Below are 21,225 nucleotides of genomic sequence, written 5' to 3'. Positions count from 1 at the left end.
GAACTTGTCCCATTTAAATGCAGACTATTTTTCTATTGCACATAACTTTAATTGAATAAATACCAAATTAGATAAATACCAAAAAAGAAAGAAAGATATATAATGTGGAAAAAGAAGGAAAGCTACAAATAATATATGAAAAAGAAGGTAAAAATGTCTTTAACATTGTTGAAAGACTAAACATGGTGTAAAATTCTGAAGTGCATCGATATTAGTAGATGCATCATTTCATCCTAAAATAAACTTATTTGCTAGTGCAAGGTTAGTGAAGATGAGGACTCAGCCACCCTCATCTTGCATGTTTAAGAATATCCAATATGCCTGCCACAACAATTTAATTGAATGAAGATTCAAATGGCATTAATGGAATATCAACATAAATATATCTGCTAACATTTATTTTGCAACTTACTTAATTTGAATTGTAACATGACTAAATATCTACTTCAATTGATGTTTAAACTATAATGTACATTTTGTAGAAAAATGTCAATTATTGCTGCATAATTGATAAAACAACAGCTAATTGAGAATGTGTCAAGTTGTCATATCATATTGAGCAAGAGCAAATACATGTCATGCTTGCAGTTGAAAATATGTGAGAGCGCTAAGTTGAATTTCTTCGCTCCACTGAGAATAACATGTGAATTCACAATACACTATATTTTGTGCTTTTTAGTAGATATACAAAAGTGCAAACTATACCTGTGTTATACTTGAATTAGTATAAGTGGAATTTCCTTTTGAAAATGTTTGCACAATTGGTTTGTGATTCAATGTCATTTAAAAAGAGTATATGGACTTCTATAAAAAAATTGCAGCAATGTAAAGTAAAAAAGTATAGAATAAACAATCATTCTACTACTACCCATTTCTATAGTTAGTCAAAGTAGATTGAAGAGAAATTCATTGTGGATCAAGAAATATAAAAAACAAATTAAATCAACAAATAAAACAATAAGTAAAAAGAAACCAAATTTACATCACCAAAAATCCAGTGTTATAATTACAAACAATTTGCAATTATTTGTTATAATATTAACGTTACAGAAGTAATGACTTCATATTAGATGATTCAGAAAGAAGCAAAATTACCAAAGGAAATAATATTTACATTCATTATAATAAAAAAAAAACTTGGATCATTTACAATATTATGGACGGTAGTTACTATGGGGGTTTAAAACAGCTGAATTTATATATATACTGTGTATATTCAGTAAGTGTGTGTCTATGCTGAACTTGTTCCCAGCAAAGTGGGTACAGAATTCAGGCTTAAATAGTTGAAAAAGCTGCTTCCTTGTAAAGGAATGTAGGATAAATTATGGTCACAATTTATCCTTCTGTTTATCAAATGCCATTTTGGGATTTTTTTTGGTCTTTTCTCTCCAACTAACTGATCTAATTTATTCTATATATACTGCATATGTGAATCTGTGAAACTTCTACAGTAAGAACCAGTGCAGCAATAGTTACTATTCCCAATTTATCTCATAAAGTAACAGGTCATTCATTTTCTTTGAGCCTTATTGGGCTGCCATCCTAATAAGATGAATAAAAATACATATCAGTTATAAAAACATACTTAATGTCACTCTTCCTCCTGTAGGACTGCATCACAGTTCACTTCTTCCACTTCCAACACTTCAATCAATAAATCCATAAATAATCACATTATTTTTATCTATTTTCAGGAAAAAGTCTATAAAGATTTTCCAATCTTTTAAGAAAGGACTAATTATTTTTTCCTTGATTTAATTGGTCAATTTTGTCATTTCTGCTAATTTTATCAACTTCACAGTCCAATCCTCCATTATGGTAGTTTGTTATTTTTCCACATTTGCACATACGATAGTTTCAATTAAGTTATTATATATAAAACCAATTTTCCATGTGCCTTTTCTAAGTGGCTATCTGTAAAAAAAATCTTTGGTTTCATCATAATGTTAATTTTTAAAATTCTCAGCATCATCATATGTATTTGTAACCAATATTTTTTATTCTTTGAGAAGTTCACAGTAAACATTTTAGGCTTTGCACATTTCCAATAATTATCAGAGTACATTTATATATTTTAGATTATATTTTTTTCTAGTGTTATATACCAGCTTTACACCATTTTATAGACATTGTTCCTGAAAATGTGTGAAAGCATTATTCTTGGTATGTTTCTTAATTTTGCATATTGTATATTCATTCTGTACACCTACAGATTCTTGAAATATTTTTGTTCATTTCTTTTTCAAAATTGCAAACCTCTCTTTCATTCTCCCTTCAGGTATAGGCAAGTCTCTTTGATAGATTCACAAAGCTGTCACTGAAGCTGAAAGATTCTTTCCCAGCTGTGGAAACTTCCTTTGGAATATATCCGTTGTAATCTCTATATGCTCTGTTAACAATGTCCTCTTCCCTATTTTCATTGCTTTCCAGGTTGTAGTCATTTCTGTTTTTAAATTTGTAATCCATATAGAGGTAGCATTAAAAGATCCTTAAGAAAAACATTTTAGCCCTTAACTCTTTAGTTCAATTCAGCACTTCATAGGTCTACTCACATGATCTTTCTCAAATGCCACTTATCTTTTTGTTTAAAAAGCTTAGCCATTGAATCCCCTTAAGAAAGTTAGAGTTTTCTTTATCACAGAGCTATGCATTATATTTTTAATTAAATACAAAGTACTTTAAAGTGGATAATTTAAAATTTAACTAGCCCCTTCTGTTTTAGTTTTCTAAATTCTAAATTTAAGAATTCAATTTCTTAGTAATTTTTTTTTTACTAAGAACTTTATTTTGATTAATTTTAAATGCTTATTGTTATTTCTTTATATGGTATATAACTTTAAGTGCTACTGCTATTATATTATTGAAATCAGGAACATTTTATTTTCGGTAAGCCATATTTATTTTTTCTTCTGACAAAATTATGAAAGTTGTTCCATAAATAATATATCTAATAAAATAGCCTTGAACCAGTTGCAAAAACAAGGTTACTATTTTGTTTCAAATCTATTAGTTTATGTAAAAAAAGAAAATATTATTAATATTTACTATTAGGAAGTTTTCTTTTCTGCTTTGAGAAAACTTAAAGGAAAAAATGTATTATCTAAAAGAGACTTTTTTTACTGGTTGCAATATTGCTCCACTTAGCATGTTTAAAGGTAATATGCAGAAATCATAGCTGCATGGTTATTTGGAACATCAAGGATTGTCCAAAACATCAAGGCTAGAGGAGAGAAATGAATAGAAATTAGACATCTTCTTTAGTCACTAGAAACATGTTCTGCTAAAGCAGGGGGGATCTTTAGAGTGTATTATTTATTTATTTATTTGTTTGTTTGTTTGATTTTATTTTATTTGTATGCCAAGGACTGGGGCGGCTCACAACATAACAAAGACAAATTGACAATACATCTAGATCTAATTAATATAATTAAAAAAGCTAAATGTTCTAATATTATTAAAAATATTCATTACCATTCATTCCGTGAAAACACACTAAAACACTCGTTAATCAGGGGGAAGATCTAATGACCCAGGTCTGGTGACATAGATGAGTCTTTCAACTTTTTCCGAAGGCAAGGAGGGTGGGGGCAATGCGAATCTCTGGGGGAAACTGATTCCAGAGGGCTGGGCCCCCCACAGAGAAGGCTCTTCCCCTAGGTCCTGCCAACCGACATTGTCTCGTTGATGGGACCCTGAGGAGGCCAACTCTGTGGGACCTGACCGGACGCTGGGATTCATGCAGCAGAAAGTGGTCTCGGAGGTAATCTGGTCCGATGCCATGTAGGACTTTGTAGGTCATAACCAACACTTTGAATTGTGCCCAGAAACTAATTGGCAGCCAATGCATGTTGACAAAATGAAGAAAATGTTCTGTAATCTTAAAAGGTGATAATATAAATGTGCTAGACTTAATGATGTCATAATTCTCTTTGGCCATTCAATTCTGGAGTCCACCAATTGAAAAAAAATCATGGAACACAACACTGAACTTAAGATGTCTTAAGATGTTTTCAGTAACCCTACTTCCAGCTTGTAATGTACATTAATGATTGGTGATCTATGGTTTGTTTTATACATATTAGTTTAAGCATGGAGATAAGGATTTTGCTTTTTATCATGCTATTTGGCCTACACGTCTGCCTGTAATTTTACCTTCAAGTACTGTGTGAGCTGGTGTCCTCGGCTTTGGCCATCACTTTCATTCAGTACATTGGGTTGCTAAGGAACACAAAGGAAAGGATGACCCACACTCAGGGTTCAAACTTATATTGTAGTGCCATTATCATGCCATTAGCTTATAGCCAAATTCAAACTATATTAATTGCTTGGTTATTAAATTCTTTACATGCTTTCGTTCACGTGCATTTGTTAAATTAATTTTTACAGTTTTTCCAACCTCTGTATACATTAATTGTATTTTGCATCTGCCCTATGCTTGTCATGTTGATAATATGTTATGGTTAATAAGACCATAATTATGTGAGGTTATCTGCTGTATATTAATTTTACATTACATTTGGTAGGATAGTAAAATTTGCAGAAAACCACTTTTCAGAATTGCATTGAAATCATTTTCCTACCCTGGGATTTCATTCACTGTGATATATGAACTATAGAACAAGAATGTACATATATGCAGAAAAGACCATGCATAATGATTCAGGATATTAAAGTGACTATTGATTACTGGTACATATTCTAGGATCACTGATATGATTGATTATTAATATAAATATGACAAGCTGCCTATGGAGATTCAGTCATCCATATCATAGTTGTCCTAAAGGTGCTTTTACAAGAGGCAACTAGACTTTCTTGTTTTTTTCTTTGAAAATGTCTTGCTTCTCATCCAAGAAGCTTCTGAACTGAACAAGCTTCTTGGTGAGAAATATATTCAAAGAAAAAAACCCCTAGAAAGTACAGTTTCCTCTGCAAAAAGCACCTTTGAGAGAACTATGGTTTCTGATATGGTTATAGTATTTAATTTATTTATATCATACTTTTTTTTTTTTTTTACAAACAACTCAAAATAGTGAAGATATCTAATACTCCTTCCTATTTTCCCCACAACTGTCCTGTGAAATGAGTTGGCTGAAAGAGTTTCACCCATCTAGTTTTCTTGGCTAAAGTGGTACTAGAACTCAGTTTCTAGCATGATACCTTAATCACTAGACAAAACTGGCTCAAGTCTATACAATTAAAAATATGTAGCCTATAAATGATTGGATATGAAACTGCCTTAGTTGATTTAGAGTTGAATTAAACAGTTTTGTTTTATGTTTTACAAAAAATTCATTATGTTTGGATTTGGCCCACAAAGTTGTTCCTTTACTGTCCTTTTTTCATCAGTATCTAAACTAGACAAAATAAATTTTATGTTGATATTGATGGCAAAATATAGATAGCGACATATAGATGTGGCTTGCTTACAACAATTGCTAAATAAACAAGTTGGTCTATGATAAAAGTAAAACATGCATAACAATAGATGGAATACTTAGCAAATGGTTGATTGGAACAAGGCAATGATGTGTGGTTGGACAAATTTATGAGCATCCTTGTGGTACTATTAGAGCTACTGTATGTTGTTTGGGGAAATGTATGTATACTTTGTATGCATCTGAAGCAACATTGTTGGCTGAGAACACAAAATGATTTGTAGTGAATGCTAGTATGTCTGAATGATAAGAATGTATGTGGGAAATTGATATGATAATTCATATACACAAACCAAGATTTTTTGATGGTAAAGGAAAATGTGGAGTGAACAAATGTAATTTACATTAGTGGCAGTAGAATATTCTAGTAAAGCTGAATGAATATTCACTGAATACAAAAGAGTGACTACTACAAAAGAAAGACACTGAACTACATTTCAAAACAAGTGTATGAGGGGAGACTGAATAGATGAATAAGAGGCAGAAGAAAACCAAGCAATTTTGATTGGATGAATTTGGTAAAATCTTGAAGAAAGAGGGAAATGAGAATATTAAAAAAGAAATGGCAACATATTAATTGGAATATGAACATGATGGAAGAAATAATTTTTCAAAAAATTGAAATACTATATATGAAGTAAGCTAGAATTATGAGTTCTACAAGAGTAAATTAACTGTATATTATTTCATTTTATTATCTCACTACTTAAGTGCATCTTGTAATTCCTTTTTGTGATCTGTTTAATATTATTTAAAGATAGTTTAAGCTGTGAAAACATTTTCCCAGTGAATAAAAGAAAAGGAAGCAAAGGAAAGGAAACCAACATTATTATATTCTGGTTACATTTTTATGCACTTTATGTTTAATGTGATCAAAATTTGCACTGAACAAATTTTATAATAATCTCCAGATGAAATAGAAAAATTAAACAATGCATCAAATGGAAATCTACCCCACATTGCTTTATTGTCTTTAAATTAAATCTTAAAAAGAAAATGTAAAAATATTATGCTTGCATTACTAAGTTAAATAGTTCCAATACTCAAATTCTCATATTGTAAAGAGATAAACTACAGAAGTTTTAATAGATGATCCCAGTTAATTAAAATATTAGCAATGAAAATCACAGGATGCTTACATGCAAAGAATTAAACATGCCACTTATTGGTATGTTGAACATTATTAAAGAGGAAATCAGGAAAACAAAATGTACACAGAAATAATTTATTAAATTTATTTTGTGCATATTTGGGAGGTCAGAACTGTTATATAAAATTTAAAATATTGAAAAATTGTTTAGCTGCCACTTCAATCATAAATACTTTTATGACATTTACTTTTACATGCAAGATTAATTATAATATTTTATAAAAGGAAAAGAGGAAGGCAACATGCAATCATCCAATACAGGATTTTAAATATTAACTATCTCTCTGAGGATATGCTTTAGATAAATTACACTAGAAAAACTGTACTTACCAAAATAGAATTGGATCGATGATTATGTGAATACTGCTGTGAAAAAAAATCTGTGGCATGATCCAGTCTATTATGTCCTCCATACTCTGGAGCATCAGAATCCAAGGCAATTTTATATGTATGGCAATAGTTAAGGATTTCTATAGCAGAATTAAATCATTTAAAATAAGAAATAATACACAGAATATAATAAAGTTAATTGCAGAAGTGAGCTCTTTAAATAACTCTGTTTAGATATTCTATGTGTTGCATATCATGAACTGAACACATATGGCTTTTCATTAGCATGCTGGGGTCACATTCCAAAAAAAAGCAAAGCAGTCATAAAAAATAAATTTCAATTGCTTAATCTTTTTCAGATAAATGTAATTAGACCTAAATAAAATAATTAGATGTAGTTATCTTTCAATGTACAAAATACAGATGGCTCTTAGTATGTTTAGCAATTTTCTTCTATATAATTATAATTAGGGAACAAATTTTGAAGACAGTTTAGGGAAATAGGTTGTTATAAGGAATCAAACTTCTATCTAATCTACATGAACAAGGGTTATATACACTACTATTTAAGTACCTGTTTATTATTGAATATAAAACATATTTACCTATTTTACCTGAAGGAATAAATTCAGTCTATACCCAGTTATTTAGGAATAAACTGCTTATAGGAAAATTGAATTTACTTTGGCATAAACATGTGTAGGACTGCCAGTAATCATGAATTAAGTATAAAGAAAAATTACTTAATATATGAACTTGGGTCCCACGTAATCTACTCATGCTTTACCATCATTAACTCAATGTGACTTAGGTCATAATTACCAAAATGTTCCAAGTGGAAATCCAGAGGATTATTAGGAAACTTAATACAATGTGAACTCTGAAAAATGAAAAGCTATGAGATTTATTTACAGCCCTCAAAAAAAAGCCAAATACCTCTTGATATAAACACACATAAATGCACTTAATATATTCAAGAAAAGACTGGACATGACAGGCCCGTTCCAACTTGGTCCCTTGGTCTCGACTTCATTCTGTGTAAAAGGTTTACTTTACTAAGGGCCAAATGTATTACAGTGCAGCAAAGACAGAACTGAGATTTGCACACCAACTTTTCATTGTTAACTTTCCCCCCTTTGTCCCTTCCCATTGTTGACCACTCATTGTCCAATCATATTCAAATAAAATGTTTTAGGAACTGTCTTTTCAACTCTAGAGTATGTGGTTCAGAGGTGAATGCCTTTCGCAGCTGTCCGACCTTGAAGTTGTGTCTGCAGAAGCTATGATGAGTCAATAACCTTCTCCCTTCCCATCCAGCACCCCCATAGTTCATGGCATACTGGCAGCTAGCGAATAAGAAGCACAGGAGTGAGATGGCAATTCTGACAGGTCCAGTTAATAAAGTAAGAAAGGCTCTTATAAGTATACCATGACCTTTGAAATCATTCAATCATCATTTCTAAATTTTAATTCAGATTTCTTATGCTGCTACATTAACTAGAATTAGATTGCATTTTCTTTGGGTCTTGTTTGTAACATTGTAAGCAAGTCCTTCTCAAAAGTTATTTAATATCCTTACTTTGTTAGATAGGCTTGTTTATTTCCAAAGATACAAATTAATAATGATATGGCAACTATAGTTTTTCTATTACAGCAACATCCTTACTACTGTAGATTCTTGACCAAGTCATTCCAATTGATAGAAGTAGGGCGCTCTATTTTCCTGTCTCTTGGATTATCCTCAGATATTGTTCCAAAATTCTTCATGCCTGTGTTTGTTTGTTTGTGTTTGTGTGTGTACGTTGAGGTGAGAGAGAAAAAGATCTTAGAGAAACAAGGGTTACAAAATTGTGTTTGAAGCCTATAAATCGGAAGACATGAGGACCAAGCTTAGATTGACTTTTCCCTAATTCTCTTGAATGTATGAGGGCAGAGGCAAAAAGTCAGGTTCTGTTAGTAACCCTATATCAACAGAAAACCAACCAGATTTATAGATGCAATTTCGTGATTTGGCTAAATGAAAGGGCTGACAGTCTCCCACACAGAACATTTTTCTATCTAGCCTAGAACAATATATTTCCTGTTAGAGTGATAATGGACAGATATAACACCAACTGAAAATATTGCACATCCACATATTCCAATATAGAGGTTGAATCTATATCATGCGTTGATAAATTCTCACTACTGGCAAACTGAACTTCTGCTACAAGATGTAACTGTTTTTATGCTCAAAAGGTTACTACTTTCCCTTAATAGGACTAATTTCCTCTCAGAATGATGAAAGATTCCGATCAACAGCCATAGTTTATATAAATTATTTAATATAGCTATTACATTAATAACTGTTCCTGAAAAATTAAATGATGAAAATTACTTAGGGCAGCCTTTGCTTGATCTGAATCTCTGCAAACGTATTACACTGTGTTCAAAGCTGATGCTTAAGTCAGCATGTTTCACAGAGGATTGACCCAGAAAAAGTCCTAAAACAGCATGCAGAAACTTTCTTCCAGTAATTGTTTATATTGACAATCATTTTTAGTTCCTTCTTGCCTACCACAAAGAATAGAGCAAAATACCATTTGGATTACTTTACTGCTGCTTCTCCATTGAAATATGATTTCAGCAGGTGTCAGCACACTGCTGAAATGATTCATTATGTATTTATAGAGGTAAAACAACTACGTGAAGTGTTGATGGCAGCTGGACCTGTTAAAGTCACTAGTGATATGAAAAAACACAATCAAGGCTAAGTGAAGCTGTAAGAAAATCAGTCTGTCAAAGGCACAGAAGCAAAAATTAGATAAGAACATCTAAATTAAACCAAGAGATATAGAAGCTATAAAGCAATTAAAATTATAGCCAATTATAAACCAATTATTTTGTTGCCAGGTATCTCTACATTCAAATTTGGAAAGCCTCAGGAAAAGAACATATTAAAATTAGAAGCTGTTATGCTAAAAGTCTGCTAGACCCAAAGGCCCTTCCTGCCAAATTGCTCTGCATTTTTCTGCCTTATTTAATGTTAATTTTTCTTCCTGTTGTTTGAAGGCTTTGCCCTTCATTCATTCATTCCCTTCATTCATCTCCTTCATTCACTTTCTAAAATAATTCTTCTTGTGTTTGAAGGCAGTTTCTTCACTGTTCTTACTTATGTCATTTCCATACACTATGCTGAGAGATTAAATAAAGGTCTTACTTACTCTTATATAAAGACTTATTCTTACTGAAGTTGTTCCAGTTTAATATACCATATATACTCGAGCATAAGTCGACCCGATTATAAGCCAAGGCACCAACTTTTGCCACAAAAGCTGGGAAAATTTATTGACTCGAGTATAAGTTGAGGGTAGAAAATGCAGTGGCTACTGGTAACTTATAAAAATGGAAACCAATAATATTATATTAATTGAGGCATCAGTAGATTAGATAGATAGATAGATAGATAGATAGATAGGGAGAGAGAGAGAGAGAGAGAGAGAGAGAGAGAGAATCGATAAATAGATGATAGATGATACATAGATATAGATAGATAGATGATAGACAGACAAACAGACAGATATAGCTAAAAATAAAATCAAATAAATTGAACCAGCCAGACCCCTTTTTCCTCATCGCGCCCAGCCAAAAAGCAAGCCGCCGGAATCCCTGGCTGGGGACAGGGCAAAGGGGAAGAGAAATAGAGAAGCCCGGCTGCTGTTGCCAATTCTGCTGCTTAGCATTCCCCCACCTGAGAGGCTCCAGGCAAAGCTCCGGGAGAATTTCTGCAGATCTTTGACCGGTTTATCCGCCACCTTTCTCGGGCGCTTTGCCCGCCCCTCGCCTGTTGCTCGCCTTCACCCACATACAACATGCAACCACAACACCGCACCCACAATATCCCACCCATGCCTTCATCTTAAGAACACGGGATTCCCAGATAGACAGACACACGCACGCATGAATGCACAAAACCAGGAGCTGCCGCTTGCCCGAGGGGTCTTCCCAGCATCGCCAAGCAAAGGGTGAGTGAATGCTGTCTCCCCTCCCTCCAACCTAGGATTTCCCTCCAGGAAAGAAGCTGCTGGCAGCATTAATGGGAGTTCCCTGCAGGGGGCTGGCGTGGGGGTGGCATGTGGGGACCCTTCCTGGGAGGGGGATACAAGCCTCCCCCCTCCTGGTTTTGTGCACACTTTCGTCGAGCGCTGTCAGTGAAGGGGCTGCAGGGGGGCGGGGCAGGTGCTACCGAAGTGCTCGGTGAAAGCGCTCTCAGTTAAGGGTCTGCAAGACGGCTTTCTTCGAGTGCTTTGTTAGCACCTGGCCTGCCCCTCCTGCAGCCCATTCGCTGAGAGCGCTTTCACTGAGCGCTTCAGGAGCACCTGCCCTGTCCCTCCTATAGCCCCTTCGCTGACAGCGCTCGACAAAAGCGCTCTCAGGGAAGGGGCTGCAGGAGGGGCGGGCCAGGCGCTACCAAAGCGCTCGGAGAAAGCCCTCTCGCAGCCCCTTCACTGAGAGCGCTTTTGTCAAACACTTCAGGAGTACCTGCCCCACCCCTCCTAAAGTCTCTTCGCTGACAACGCTCGGTGAAAGCGCTCTCAGTGAAGGGGCTGCAGGAGGAGTGGGGCAGGTGCTCGTGAAGTGTTTGGCGAAAGTGCTCTCAGTGAAGCAGCTGCGGGAGCGCTTTTGCTGAGGGCTTCGGCAGCAGCTGCCCCGTGCCTGCACAGCTTGCTCGCCCAAGCCACCAATGCCTGCCAGTCTCCCGTGGGCACCCTCTGCTCCAAACTGGAGTCCCTGCCAGTGCTCGGAACATCCGCTCGGGCCACCCGAACACCATCAGTGACTCGAGTATAGGTCGAGGTCGGATTTTTCCGCACAATTTTGGTGCTGAAAAACTCGAGTTATACTCAAGTATATATGGTGCTTCTCATTTCTTCTTCTTCATATTCCCCTTTCCCCTCTCCAAAGCAGAGCTGGAATGGTGACGTGTGCTTGCCTCCGTGGCTCTGAGTGGTAGTGGAGTCCAGTGCAATTATGGTACTACACCTGTGCAGGAAGCAAAATCATGTGTGGAGACTCAGGTGATCCCATATTTCGGCGTATATTTTTGCACGCACGGAAGCAAAAAACTGTGCCAAAACACAGGTGAACCTGTGTCTCCATGCGTAATTTTGCTACCTGCGCAGGTGCAGTAACATAATTGTGCTGGACTCTGCTAGCACTCAGAGCCACGGAGGCGAGCACACGTCATTGTTCCACCTTAGCAACCCACCTCTGCTTGGCATTATTAATAGACTTTTATCATCGTCATTATCCATTAATTATCTCAACCTTTTATTAGTTCTATCAAATCAATAAGCTTGCCACATATTGTACATCTGAGGTTGTATTCATCTACTTGTAAGAACTGCTAAGGACCATATGAAAAAACATATATAACTCTTCCCTGGTACAGGAGGAGAACCTATGGCTTAGAGTTTTAAGCTACTGCCTTATAAGCAGGCTGCCCCTTTTCAATCCCAGTGGGGGTATGGATAAGCGATGAGAGCTAAATAGCTTGAACTAGATCTATACTAGTCTCCCTTCATTTTCATTATCAGCAAAAATATATTATATTTACACACACACACACACACACACGTTTTCGTAGCTTTTCATGGGTATAGGTATGTAGGTCTTGGCATATTTGGGTCTTTTCCTGTGTAAGATGGAGAGAATCTTGGTGCTGTTTTGATGAGATTTCAATCGTCATCTTCAGGCTGGTGCTTTCTGCTTCATGATCGCGCAAACAAAGCATGGTCTGAGCTGCATCTATAAATACTAGTGGAGATATGTAGAGTGCTGGCTCAGCTGCTGCAAGCGAGTTGGTTGGCTGTGTTGTAACATCCTGATTAGTTGGTAGAGTAATTATCGCCAAGATTCTATCAATCTTATATGGGAAAAGACCCGAATACACGAAGACTTACACACACACACACACACACACACAGAGTGTGTGTATGTGTGTTTTCATTTTTAATATGCACCAATGTGCTCACATAAAAATATGACAATGAAAGTTATCTTAATTTATCTTATCTACTATGTATTTTTGATTCTTATTTAACTTATGGAATATACATACACTATTTAGAGTTGGTTTAATTACAGTAAATGAAACGGATAATTCTTTCCATTACTTTTTTTTTTTTTGCTTCAAACCCTCCCAATTCCATTGGCTTTTAGTTGGCTGAATACATCAAAAATATTGTCTTCATTTACATAAAGCTATTAAGAAGAAACCTATGATCAAGCAAGTTATGCAATATAAAAACTGCATAATGGCATACCAAATTTGAAACAGCCTTTTCATGCCTTTGCAATGAAGACAATTCGTTCATATAATTAAGAATTCAAATTATGTTCAGTGGGTACAAATTAATTTAGCGGAATGTTCCCTATTCATAAGGGAGATTCCGTACCTTACTAACATTAAGAAATTAATATCTGCTGTCTCAAATCCATACATAAAGCTTACTTTAGAAATTTGGGGAATATAGTCTATTTATTCTCTTTTTTTCTTCTTAACTTTTGACTTGAACTTGCTATATTTTTTGTATTGTGTAATTTTTTTTCAATAAAAAGCAAGAAAGATCAAATAACCCCCCTCCACCCGACTATAGTATCAATTGCTGTCTCTTATAGCACCCTCTACACTTCTTGCCACCCTAGAACAAGCCCTAGAACAAGGACAGAAACACCAGCCTGAAGATGACGAGTGGGACCTCGTTGAAACATCGCCAGAAATTCCCAAATCCTACATGGGAAGAAACCCGAATATACCAAGACCATCATACCTGTACCCGTGAAAATCTAAGAAAACATATATATAAGGAGCTGTGATGTTCCTTCAATACACCAGGGTGATTCGACACAAAAATATGTAACCCTTCCCTGGTGCAGAGCTGAATGGATTGGATTGTAGCCTAGAGGATAATTCTCTGTCTTACAAGGCAAAGGTTGCAGGTTCAAGTCCCAGTGGGTATGGCTAGCTGATGAGGCCAAAATAAGGCCGAAATAGATCTATCCTAGTGTCCCTTAATTTTCAAATTCAGCAAAAAACATGTGACACACACACACACACAGACACACACACAGACACACATATATATAAATATTGAATTGAATATATATATATATTCAATTACTTATGTATGTAGAAAAAATTGTAATTACCCTAGAGCAGTGGTGGCGAACCTATTGCACGGATGCCATAGGTGGCACATGGAGCCATATCTGCTGACAAGCGAGCCGTTGTACTATCATGTGTGTGCTGGCCAGCTGATTTTTCACTTGCACCAGGCTCTGGGGTGGGATTTTTGGCTTCCAGATAGCCCCCGGGGGATGGGGAGGGTGTTTTTACCCTCTCCCTGCTCCAGGGAAGCTTTTGGAGCCTGGGGAGGGTGAAACACGAGCCTACTGTGCCCACCAGAACTTGGGAAACAGCCTGTTTCAGCTCCAGAGGGCATCTGGAATGGAGGATTGTTTTCGTCCTCTTTAGGCATTGAATTATGGATGTGGGCTCCAGCACATGCACAATAGCATGCACCTACCCTCTTTCGACACCTGAGGAAAAAAAGGTTTGCCATCACTGCCCTATAGTTTTCTCCCTAGACTGCTACCTAATTTCTGGGGGGGAAATATACTTTTTTTCTTCTATAAAAACCTTTCTTGGAAATTAAAGAAAAAAACATTTTATTATTTTGTTTTTAAACAAAGACTGAATTGATTGTGGCAAATAAAAGCAATTTTATTTGATTTATATCCATTTGCTTATGTACCCTGAAACGGATAAATAATTTAAGGATTTCTTAGGTTGCTCCCTGTTTTTATCTAAATCCTCTTTCCTTTGTAAATATAAGTTGGAGAAGTGGTCTGACTGATACTGCAGAAATATGCTAAGAAGTATAAAATATTTGGCTTACAATTACTGTATATCTCTATCAATTTGTATATATTGAAGAGATTTCTTTGAAGTAGCCTCAACTTTATGTTGAAGCCACAGGAGCTGAGAATGTTTAATCTGTTTTCTCAAGAATCAAATATATTGGATAATGAGAAGGAGTAAGATATGAAAAGATTGTTCAAAGTAAATATGCAAATATTGTACTTTCAGAAAACCCCAAGGGTTTCTCTTATATTTCTATAGTTATATACTCATTGTTCATAAGTAATTACAAACTAATAGTCAGTGTGCAATCCACTATCAAAAATAAAATAATCTTCCTATTAAAAAGGGGGGGGGATGGGGTATTTGAATAATATTGCAAAAACATTCATTTTAATAGTATTAACTGTAACAGATTAAGCATCTTGATGAAAGTTGGCATTTTGTGATCTTAAGTTAAATTATTTGTCTCCATTTTATGTAATGACTGAATTCAAATAACCAGGAACACTTACATAAGTGCACTTCAAAGCATGAACAAGCAAGCAGCTCAAAGAGACAATTTTGCCTTGGGCAATCAGTCTCTAGTGACTCATTCAAGTGACCTTGTTTGCTCATTAGAAGCTTTAGGTGCATCTTACAAATGTCAGGGAACTTTAATTTTCTTTTTTAAAGGCGGATGTAATCTTAATGTTGATGTTAATCTTCCCAAGATTTCAGGATTTATCAACCATTATTTACATTGCTATTGAACTGACATGTTCTTCTATTCTTGTATGAATTTGCATTAGTATATCTTTGATCACTCAATTAAATTGTTTTCATGCATTATATATAATATGCAAATCTAAGCATATTGCATCTATATACATATTAGGATAAAAGAAAAGAGTCTACCTAGTAATCAATGGATAGCTTATGTACACATTTCACTGAATTATCAACCAATGTAAACACCACAGTTTGATGTATATAAATGAGATCGAATCATATTGAACTTTTAGATATTGATTTGTCAAGGCACTTCAGGACACTATAAATGGGTTACCAATTGCATAAATCCTATGTATTTTTTTCCTAGTCCTAATTATTGAGTCCTTTTGGTGCTTTCTACCTTTCCTTTGCCCCAGGCTATTGGACAGTAGCACTTTATTCTGTTCCAGCAATATCTTAAAATATACTTAAATATTTATAAATTACTTAAAATATCCAACCAAAAACTAGGGGGGGGGGGGCAGAATTCCTGACCATGAGAACAATTAATAAATGGAATGCCTTACCTCTGAAAGATGTGGTTGCTTCATTACTGGAGGTTTTCAAGAACAGAGTAAGTCCAGAAAAATATAGTCCTGCTTGGACAGGAATTTAGACTAGAAGACTTCCAAGGTCCCTCCCAACCCTATTATTCAATGTTCTATCCTTCATTGCTGTCCACATAAAGCTTTTTTTAAAAGGTCCCCTTGTTGTTTATGTTTGGGTGTTGAAGCTAGAGAGAAAAAAATATTAGCTATCCAATCGCAATACTTAATTCCTCTTAATTAAATCATTCTCCTGCAGGTTTAGGCTAGAAATCTCCACAGATAATATACGTTATTTTAAGATCTATATGAACATGAGATTTATGTTGTTTATTTGTAACTGATAGGAAGGGAAAACTTCTTCCCAAATCCCATCAATATGTACCAGACTTGAAAATCAACAAGTCAAGTGTAGCTGCCCATGTTGTGAATCAACAACACAAAAACTTTGGAAGACAAAAGGATTCCTTAATTCCACCTACTCTTTGAGTTCTCTTTTGATTTAAATTTGGCAACTTCCATCCCTCTAGCTAGGACATGTGTGTGAGTGACAGTATGTATGTATCACAGAGAGAAAAGACAAATGTATTTTATAACAGTAAAGTTTTGTTGTTACTTTAAATTTACCAAGTCTCCATGTATTCCAGAGAACTAGTTGTGCCTCAATATTTGATTGAAAGTGTTTTGACTGTGGCTGTTGACAAGGGCTGTGTGTGAGAGAGACAGAGAGAGACCATAAGCAGAACCTGGAATCACATATAATACTTCCTGGAATATTTACATTCCTTCTAACTTCAAAATCAGGGAACAACTACTTCTACAATACTATGCAATTGTTTGAAGTAATCATGTAATCATGTAGGGAAATAAGGATCCTCTTCATGCTGAAGCCAGTAAGGAATGGAACAAAACAGGTCTAAAATTTTTCTGACTTTGAAATGTTCTAAGCTTAAAACAGCTGTTCTAATTTACAAAGCGAAGTTTATATATTCAGTCTCTGAAACAAAATGTTTGTTCTAGAGTGATATGGAACAACATTGCTATTTTTATTGAAATTACTTTAGTAATTATGAGCTTTTCTGAGCGCAAGATTAGATTTTTATTATTTTATAATACTAGTTTTGTAGACATTTATAATAGTTTATCTTTCCTAATTTTCCAGTTTAGTCAATGCAGCAGCATAAATAATAATGAAAAACTGCCATTAGCTCAATTAACTTTAGTGATGTAGACGAAGTGCTGGGAAAATGAATAATTATTTAGCTGCCTGTCTCAAGACTGAAAGCTATTGTGCATTCTATTCTAACATAGAGGACAAGCTCTATTGAAATTGACTCTGGCTAGAAATATATGTAAACAAATATATATCCACAAGACACAAGCAATATTCATACATGCTGCTAATAGTGTTGAGTCTAGATATGATATGAATGTAAATACTATTAGCATTAAGTCAATTTTCTAAATTTTGGGATGCATGTAACAAGTAGTCCTAGGCTTATGACTACAATTTCTTGCCACAGTTTATAACTGCACATAATTGCAGTTAAGTGAATCTGGTTTTCCCAGTGACTTTGCTTGTCAAAAAGTTGCAAAAGGTGATCACATGACTCCAGGATATTATAACAGTCATAAATACATGCCATTTGCCAAGCATCTGAATTTTGAATACACGACCATGGGGAAGCTGCAACGATTGTAAGTGTGAAAAACAGCGAGTCACCTTTTTCAGTGCTGTTGTAATTTCAAATGGTCATTAAATGAATGATTGTAAGGTGAAGACTACCAGTACAGGCACCCTCTATGCATGTTCCTATGTATTCATATGGTACTTTTAAACATAGGTTTTCTTGGTTCATAAAGCTTGCCTGGAAGTTAAAAATCCAATAGTGATGGAATTTTGTTTAATTTGATTTAATTAATGAAAGAGAAAACAGTAGCATCAAAATCAATGGGAGCACATGACTGACATTTTTTGGGTTCAGAAAATAGATAGGATTGGCTCTGGTTAGTACTTGGGTGGGAAATTTACAGGCCATAATCTATATTGAAAATTGAGTTGGTTTTTAAATTAGGTTCTTATTTATTGCTTGATTATTTATCTGATAGTATTCCTTGTTATCTGGATGTTTATTTCTACTGACATGTTAGTCCTTTTGATTCCAACCCAGTAGTCTAAGAAGAATCCAATAGTCCAAAGGGGGAAAAAACCAGGAACTATTCACAATATATGGACTGTAACAATTACCGTATTTTTCGGAGTACAAGATGCACCTTAGTTTTGGGAGAACAAAATGGGAAAAGAATCTGCTTACCAGGTAGTCATTTGGCTAGCATTCTTAGCCAGCACATTATTTTATCCCCTGGTTAGGGCTTTAAAAAAAATTATTCAGAGAGAATAACAATGAAAGAGCTTGCAAGCCAGTAAGAGCTGGAAACATCATTAGCACCTAGAAAGAAACATTTGGAGCAAGTTAGAGCAATGGAAAAAAATCTGCAAAGACTTAGGGCTTGGAAAACATTTTTTGCAGAGAGTAATAATGAAAGAGCTTGCAAGCCAGTAAGAGTTGGGAACATTGTTAGCACCTGGTTAGGGCTGGAAAGAAACTTATTTGGAGCAAGTTAGAGCAATGAAAAAACCCCTGCAAAAACGTAGGGCTGGGAAAACATTCTTTGCAGAGAGAAACAATGAAAGAGCTTGCAAGATAAGAGGTGGGAAGATCATTAGCAGCTACTTAGGCCTGGGGGGGGGGAAAGGCTACATTCAGAGTATAAAACGCACCCTAGTTATCAGCCTCTTTTAGGAAGGAAAAATATCAGCCTCTTTTATACTCCAAAAAATATGGTACTATGTAGGACAAACAGGCAGAACACTAGTAGTGCATCCGTGAACACCAACTAGCAATCAGAAAATACAAAGAAAACTCATTAATTTTACAATACATAGACTTAGCCATAATTTCAACTATAAAACTGTCAGCATCTAAGATAAATTAAAAAATACGAAGTAATTACTGGAAAATTAACCTGCAAACAGGTTAGCAATCAACAGGCATATAAACAACATTTACACACCTTTCAAAAAAGATAATAATGAAAGAAAACAAAAGGAAACAAAAGCAATAACAACAAAAAAGAAACTACGATCTCATCAGCAATCAGCATCCAGATAAACTGAGATTAACATCAACTGACCAACAAGCAGGTGTCCTGGTGGCATGATAGTTAGCACTACAGGCAAACTCTGTCCACAGCCTGGAGTTTGATCCTGACTGTGCTCAAGGTCGATTAAGTCTTCTAACTTTCAGGTTGGTAAAATGAGTACACAGATTGTTGGGGGCAATATGCAATATAAAGCACTATGGGCAGGTATATAGTATTAGTCTATTACTAAATAATATCCTAATTAAGGAATTGAATATTTAGCCAGATCAAGAAGTATCAACAGCCTAATCAAGGAACTAACAACAAACACTACTTTTGTGCCTTTGTGCCTTTTTAAACAGCTTTTTATTTTTTGAATTCCACCTAATCTTACACCTTATTGTAAACATAAGACAAAACTGGACAAGGGTTGAGGAATTCTATGTTCTGTTATTTCATTCATTCATGGTTTGTTCCAGTAGTCCATTATTTTGTCAGATTATTCTGGTAGCCTAACATTTGATGTGGATTTTGTTAATTTGAGTGATGACCACACAAGCATGGCTTTCCTAGTTCATGTTATTCTTATATTTGAGATAGACCCAAGGTCCAAAGACCTTTACTGATAAGGTAAGGTACCAGCCAGGACTCTATTGAAGGCAGTTTTTAATGACAACACTATCCAGCTGAAATCTATATCTATATTTTTATCATTATATATCTTTTTGTTTTATAGCTATATTTAATTTAAACAATATTTTGAAATAAAATAAAGGTGTTTTGTCACATTTAAGAATTACATTTAGATTTGGTTCTATAATTACCCATTTTTTAAAAAAAAAAACCCTAAGTAGTAGTATACAGTGGTACCTCTACTTAAGGACGCTTCTACTTAAGAACTTTTCTAGATAAGAACCGGGTATTTAGGTTTTTTTGCCTCTTCTTAAGAACCATTTTCTACTTAAGAACCCGAGCCCAGAAAAATTTCCCACGAAATTTGAGAGCGGCACGAAGGCCCAGACAGTTTCCTGCCATTCCCCCTTTAATCCCAGCCATCTCGGGCTTTTCTGGGCTGCCAGAGGAGCCTTTCGGTGCCGCTTAAGGAGGCTAAGGCAGTCCAGAGCGAACAAATCATTTTCCTTTCTCTGGGCACTTGGAGAGGGAATAAACCTCTGCCAGCGCCTAGAGAAAAGAAATGCTCCCTTCACTCTGGGCAGCCAAGGAGTCGCCACAGCGAAGGAAGCGAGAGACCGAGAGGAGAGGAGAGCCCTTCAGCATGGGAAGGAAGAGCCGCCCTGAGTCTTCGGAGAGGGGCGGCATACAAATATAAATAATAATAATAATAATAATAAAATAATAATAATAATAGGCAGCAGTAGCAGCCAGTGTATAGGAGGTAGTGTATGGGAGGCACGCCTCACAGTATTGGAGATGCATGCTCCCCGTCACCGCGTCCCTCTTTTTTTTTAAGCCTGAACGTTTTGGATTTTTTTGCTTCCCCTCGCCCCACTTCCTTCGGCAGCGACTCTCCTCCTCCTCCTCTTCTTCCTCCTCCTTCTCCCACCCAAATTCTGAGCTTTTATCTCTTTCCTAATGGGTTTGCACGCATTATTTGCTTTTACATTGATTCCTATGGGAAAAAATGCTTCTTCTTAAGAACGTTTCTACTTAAGAACCTGGTCATGGAACAAATTAAGTTCTTAAGTAGAGGTACCACTGTACTTTTAATTTGTTACAGTTATATTACACACATATAGACACACAGGCACACACATGAGATACTTATACTTATATACTTAAATACTTATACTTAAACACACACACATATTAAAAATAGTCATTGACTCTTTTCATTGAAATTAATTATCTTGTCTTCCATAGAAATATCACTTTGAATAGTGTATACTAGAATAATGGGACCATTTTGTGAGATTCATTATCAAAACTAATAGAAAACTATCT

At 35.3% G+C, this 21,225-nt stretch overlaps 1 protein-coding gene across 2 annotated transcripts in view; it reads right to left on the bottom strand.

The window, feature by feature from the left end:
* The window catches only part of GBE1 (1,4-alpha-glucan branching enzyme 1), a 155,355-nt gene that overhangs the window by 4,083 nt on the left and 130,047 nt on the right, over window positions 1-21,225 (bottom strand). The window contains exons 15-16 of one of the 2 annotated variants that reach the window (XM_070750256.1): window positions 6,919-7,036; window positions 4,153-4,218 (exon numbers count right to left, since the gene is read on the bottom strand). In XM_070750256.1, coding sequence (XP_070606357.1) covers window positions 4,153-4,218; window positions 6,919-7,036 — 184 coding nt within the window. The remainder of the gene's footprint in view (window positions 1-4,152; window positions 4,219-6,918; window positions 7,037-21,225) is intronic. The other variant, XM_070750257.1, reaches the window with a different exon arrangement.

This window comes from Erythrolamprus reginae, chromosome 4 (genome assembly GCF_031021105.1).
Source record: "Erythrolamprus reginae isolate rEryReg1 chromosome 4, rEryReg1.hap1, whole genome shotgun sequence".
Lineage (NCBI taxonomy): Eukaryota > Metazoa > Chordata > Lepidosauria > Squamata > Dipsadidae > Erythrolamprus > Erythrolamprus reginae.
This window is presented reverse-complemented; position numbering and strand designations above follow the sequence as displayed.